Source organism: Falco rusticolus, chromosome Z (genome assembly GCF_015220075.1).
Source record: "Falco rusticolus isolate bFalRus1 chromosome Z, bFalRus1.pri, whole genome shotgun sequence".
Taxonomy (NCBI): Eukaryota; Metazoa; Chordata; class Aves; order Falconiformes; family Falconidae; genus Falco; species Falco rusticolus.
The window spans coordinates 58,093,354-58,099,515 of NC_051210.1; the positions used below are offsets into that span (position 1 = coordinate 58,093,354).

Sequence of the window (6,162 nt, forward strand, 5' to 3'; positions counted from 1 at the left end):
CAATTGTACTCTATGAGAAACAAATCCATTAAAAAAAATTCAGTTCTTACATCATGTAAGAAGCATAACACAGTTACAACTAATCCTGCAGAAATAATGATTTTCCATCCTACTGTGTCAAATTTATGCTACTTGATAAGACTTACATAAAAAATAACACCAGAAAATAAAGAGGTAAGAAAACTGTATGATTTTACTTGTAGCTATCATTGATCAGCCTCTTAAGTTTACAGAGGAATTTTCACATAAATTAAAATTTCTTGTGAAATGCACAAAAGGGAATTCAAGTGAATATATTTTAATCTCGGGGTTTTTTTGTCTAATTTGTTTCTTTTCACTAACATTTTTATTTTCCTGTACACATAAAACAAAAAAGATGCAAGTTTTGTTAATTTCCCCATAATCATCCTTTGCTAAATAAAATACCATGACAGTGAACTGAATGAGGTTGCCTCTTTCCTACCTGAAGATCTGAAGAAACAGAACTGCCCCCAACAGAGTCTTTTGGCAAAACTGGACTTGTGCTTTTCTCCTCATCTGATGACATTCTGCACAAAGTCTATAAAACAGTAGAAGCTGAACTTCATTTTTCAGTTCCAGTATGTTTACTGTATCTTCACCAACATTCTCCCCAGAAACAGAGATCCTGCTGTAGAAATTGCATCAATGCATTCTCTGGGCTAAACTGATCATATAGTTTCATTATATAATGCCAGGTAGGAAACTGATCCAAACCATACTGAAAACATTGGAAACTCTTCCATTTACTTTAAAAGAAAACTATGGAAGATCAAAAAGCAACAATATAAATGTTTTCTCTTATATTTTACATTGACTGAATAAGTTTAATACCAAATGCTTCATGATACACAATATAAAGTTTTACATCAATTGTAACTAAAACACACTGCTAGAGGGGGAAAAAAAAAGGAACAGATGATAAGAATAACAGAGGCCTTAATTTATAGATAAAATCCTGTGTCAATCCCTCCTCCTTATTTACTTATTAGTCTTGTTTTGGAGCTTGTTTCACTACAAAATTTCTACAGAGTGACTAAGCTATGCTGTGATTTTTCCCCCCCTGAACTACCTCAGCCACTGCCCATGCTGAGATAATCATGAAGCATCACCACCTTTTTTAAAAAATGTCAAAATCCCACAATAACCTCACAGTTCTCTACAGAGGAATACAGATGGAAATTATCTTTTTGTTCTTTGAGTTACTCCAGATGCTGATTCTTCTTGCACCACAAAAGCTCGCTCTGCCACAGATATCTACACCTTGCAGAATGGGTAGTTCATTTCTATGCTTAAGATGGACATTTTTTAAATGGTATAAAGACAATTTTAAATGCTGAGATTTCCTACAGCCCAAGGTTCAAAAGATACGACTACCATCTCACTGCCTCCTGCTGAGCCCTAATATACCAACCATGTTAAATAAGCATTAAATACGAAGTCTTGGGGAGGTTTACTAAATGTTTTTATTGCTGTATTCTGGTGTGTAGATGAAAGAAGAAATAGGAGCTTCCTCAAGTCTTCTGTTTCCATTGTCCCCAGCTCTGAGAATTTTCTTCTTTTCCTTCCCCCACAAATTATTCCCTACCTGTTTTTTCGGTTTTGGCTGCTCTGCCTAATAAAGTAATTTTATACTAGCACTCACCCTTCCTTTAGTTGACAAATTATTTTAATAGCCAAAAAATACTTCTTTAGTAACCTTTAAAAGTCAGCTTCTACTCATACAGTTTCTGAAACTGTGGGTCTTGACTACTCTTAAATTTCCTGGAGGTATTCAAACATGTGTGTGGGCATTAGGGAGCATCACAAAGGATCAACTATCCCGCACTTACCTGTGTATGTGCTGCCAAAAATTAGAAATACTGTTCTCTTCCTCCTCAGCCCACTTAAAAAGAACTAATCTACCATCAATTCTTCTGCAAAACAGGAGGGCAAATGGAGTTTTGCATGAACATTGATGAGTTCAAGGAAGTGAAGGAGAAAGGTTTCTTCCAAAATGTTTGTTCAATAACTTAAGACCACTATCCTGACTTCTATTTTCAGTTTCCTGAGATCCTGCCCTTGACGCTCAGTCTAGTGTGTCTAGTTCTCTGCTTAGCACTGAAACTACGCTCAAGTCTGTGGTCTTCCAAAACTCAAAAGGTTTCTTCACCACAAGTGATGCTACCTCTCCACTCCAGGTCACCCTTCCTCCAGGTTACTCTTCCAGGTCACCCTTCCTCCAGGTTACTCTTCCTTTCCAATCTATAACTGCAGCTTACCTGTTTGACATAATCTTCTAAGAGTCACTTACTGTCACCTCGAGCTCAGCGTGTTTGCCCCCTCTTCCCACCCCTTTTCTTTACACTCATGGACCAGCCCTCCTCTGTGTTTATCTATTGTCCTCCACCTGACTGCCTTTACAGACTTGAATGCTGCCTTAGATTTCACTAACAGCTTACTACTGAGCGTTCAAGCTTTCCCCATGTTTCTACATTTTGCCTGTCTGTACTTCCAATTTTTGTGTCCAGAGTCTAACCCTGCATTTTTATTGCAACATTACAGTGAAAATCCCAGTAAAGCTAGAATTCTAGAAATCTGCTTATATATTAAACAACAGACTGGATTACTGCAGTAAATCGAGATAAATACACTTCTTTTAAGCTGATATTTATAGACATCATTGCCATGTCATGCTAAGAATAACCTGTCAGCTTTGATCTTGGTGAAAAAGCATTAAGTTCAAGAAAATACCGGGTACGTTTCTAAAAGAGAAATCAATGGATATTAAGTAAGACACCATCACTGGGGCAAGAAGTTGACTTGCTAAGCTGCAAATCATTATACCATGAGAGTGACAGGAGCAACTTCACACTTACCATGTTATTCTAATCCTACCCAAGCATCTGCCAAAACATATGTCTCACTTCATCACAGAAAGATTCCTGTTGACAGCAGTAGTCCCTTCCAAACCATAAGCATATAACTACAATGCTAAGGCAGCCACTTTTAGAAACAGGATCCTAAATCACAAATATGAAGATCTTCGGTTCGACTCACCATGGCTGCTCTCACCTTTGAACTGCTTGGGCTGGGCTCAGAATTTTGCGCTTTTCAGTCTGTTTTTGACTAAAAGTAATGCTTTCCACTTAATAATCAGATCAGAGGACTCAACGGCTAGGAAACAGAACTACTCCATCCCCCAGCACACCCGGGGCACGCCTTCCCCTTAACCGCACCCCCTCGCATGGCTCAACTCCCTGTTTTTAAGCTTCTCACCACGCGGGGGGACAGGCAGAAAAGAGCACAATGCCGTACGGGAGCGCGGGGTGGCGGTTTTGTTTTTTTCCAAGGCTGGGCCCTTAAGGCAACCGTCCCGGCCACCCGGAGGCCAGGCGTACTCACTGCTCACAGACCGCTCCGGGGCGCCGGCAGCGGTTCGGCAGTGGGGGCCGACGGTAAGCCGCCGGGCAGCCGCGCCGAGGTTACAGAGGAGGTGCTGTGGAAGCCGCGGCCCCCCGGGGCGCAGCACCCCTGGCCGCCCCCCGCCCCCTCTCACCTGCCGGCACCAGCCGCCCCCGGCCGCGGAGCAGGACGGTTTCAAACCACCAGAGCGGAAGCAGAAGCGGCTCCCTGATAGGCTCACGATGCGCTTACAAGGCATCCTCTGATTGGGCGGTTTGGAGGCAAAATAGCCAATTAACTCGCTCAGCCGCAGCGGGGCAGGCGTGCCGGGCCGTCCCACCGCCGCCCGTGTTTGGCCGGCGGCTGCTTCGCGTCCCGCCGGCCTCCGCCTGCCGCGCGCTGATTGGCGGTAGCGCGCGCGGGGCTGCCGCGCGGGCTGCGGGCGGCCGTTGGCGGGGCGCGCGGGGCGGCGCGGCGCTGCGGGGCCGTTGCGGCGGTGGGGTGGTGGGGTGGCTCCCGTGGCCCTGCCAAGGCCGTGCGGACCCCGAGCTCTGGGCCCCGTCCCTTGCCGAGCTGCAGAGCGGTGGCTAATGGCCCTGTTAATGCGGGGGGGCCGTGAGGGGCCGTGCCAGCCTGAACGTTTGGCCTGGGCAAGGTCGGGGGCTGGTGTTGCCCGTGTTGCAGGAGAACAGCTGCTGAAGGGGGTCCCTGTGGAGAACGAAAACGAGAAAAAGGGGATTCTCTGATGGAACCACTTCATTCTTAAACGTTTCCACCTGTGCTAATTATGAAACTAGAAAACCTCCCCGAGTAGGTGCTTTAAATAATTTTTCCTGTGATGTTACAAAAGGAGGTCTGGGCTCGTGGTTTCCAGTGTTTTATCTCCAATCCAGCCTTTCTGTCTTTTATAGCTAGACACGCTAAATGAATTAAGGTGTTAAATTCAATTTGCCCTGTGGTAGAGTTGTGTGTAGCATACCCCATCTGCGGCAAAGCTGCTGGGTCAGCAGTTGGAGCAGTAATTGTTTGGTGTGATCCCAGGGAGAACTGCTTTTACTGCTGTTATCTCAGGGCTATAATAACAGAAATTCAACACCAAGTTCTAAAGATTTTCTCTCAGGCACAGAGGAGTAGCGAGTCCTTCTGTTTGCTAGCCTTTATCCTGATGCCATCTTAATTGTTCTTTTTGTAATGTAAGCTGTGACATAGAAAATGTTTTCAAAATAATTTACAGCGCAGAACTCTGGCTACAGCTGTACCATCTGGTATACTAGAGACACAGACGTCCTGGTCAAGCTCCTTAATATGCAAATTACCATATATTGCACCATCATTTTGTCTGGTAACATAAGAAAAATAGCATAGATGTAAAATATCCAGGCATCCACAAAATTATAATTTGATCTTTATAAACATTTACAGGAATTTATGTATCTTGTTTAGAATTGTTTGCAACTGTGAAACACAAGTAAGGAAACCACAAAATACCACTTCTCTTAGAGGCGCTAAGTTCTGCTGAAGTAAGCCTTTTTCCATAGTAGAAGGCACACTTCAACATTTGGGGTTTTTTTCCAAAAACTCTTGGCTGTTGCAGCATCTACTTAATTGTCAACTTTCTCTAAAGTGAAGCTTTGCTAATGTGGAGTGGTTTTGCTTCTGCTGCTTTCCACTCAGGTCTGAGCCATGCAGAACACGATCAATCCCAAGACTTCATTTCCTCTTTTTAGAGTACTTCTCAAACTGTGTGAGATACGTTAATTTGTGTAAATGCAAAAATGTCTACTTTCTAGGTCATCTAAAACAAAGACCAGCACAATCTCTAGATCAATGAATAGTTTTAAATTATCCCAGGGATGGTTTTGTAATATTAGTAAGCTGGTAGAAAGATAATCTTTGTGCCTTTTTTTTTTAACTGATTTTTTTCAGGTATTTCAAAATAAATCTTTTCTTATGGCATATATCAGGTATAGTTTTTACATTTTTGTAACTTCCCTATTTTTATATATGTGACATTGTTCACTGTTGTATTTATGTGTTTATGTATTTTTATGCAAAATTGATTGCCCAAATCTTACCTCAAGCTCAGCTCTAATCACAACCAGATGGCTGCTGTCCGTATAGGCATGAACATAAGGCATTTCCTTACCTCGGCCATATGCTTTGATACAGTAAACCAAATTCTTCATTCCTACTTTTTTGAAACCTTATCTTTAATCCAAGTAATAACTTCAATCTATAGCAAGTGACCAACAACTATCAGAAGTAACAAAAAGCATTGCCCCTTACCCGCCTCAATTCTCTATTCTAGCAATCTGCACAGTAACCATCTGCTAACTTGAGGCATTCTGTTTTTCTTTTATAAAGACTTAAAAACAAAATTTCAGTTTAACATTAGCTAAAGAGAGGTGCTGACTTTGTTAATATTAAATGCTTTAGCAATTGCCACTTACCAACATTAGACTTCCTCTTAGGCATAGGAGTTCAAGGAATAAAGTAAATTTCCCATGTTTTTCTATAAATTTGTAACCCTAACTACACCTAGAATCTTTCCCAGGTTATAATAAAACAAGAGAAACATCTTCTAAAATTAAATTTAAATCCTTTGTTACCTACTAATACCGCTGTTGGTTCAGCAGTGTAGTCTGTTGAAGACACTGCAATGAGCCAAACCCTTCTGCTCTTGATTACCAAACAATAACCTGGCCCCAGCCTTAACCCTTGTCTAAGTCTTAACTGGTACATTCATATTTGGTCCAAACC

General features: G+C 42.2%; 1 protein-coding gene across 2 annotated transcripts in view; it reads right to left on the reverse strand.

Annotated features, from left to right (window-relative positions):
* POC5 (POC5 centriolar protein) overlaps window positions 1–3,616 on the reverse strand; it is a 28,457-nt gene extending 24,841 nt beyond the window's left edge. For both annotated transcript variants that reach the window (XM_037373598.1, XM_037373597.1), the window contains exons 1-2: window positions 3,557–3,616; window positions 464–559 (exon numbers count right to left, since the gene is read on the reverse strand). In XM_037373598.1, the coding sequence (XP_037229495.1) occupies window positions 464–547 (84 nt within the window). In that variant the 5' untranslated portion in view covers window positions 548–559; window positions 3,557–3,616. The remainder of the gene's footprint in view (window positions 1–463; window positions 560–3,556) is intronic.
* Window positions 3,617–6,162: the final 2,546 nt, after the last annotated feature.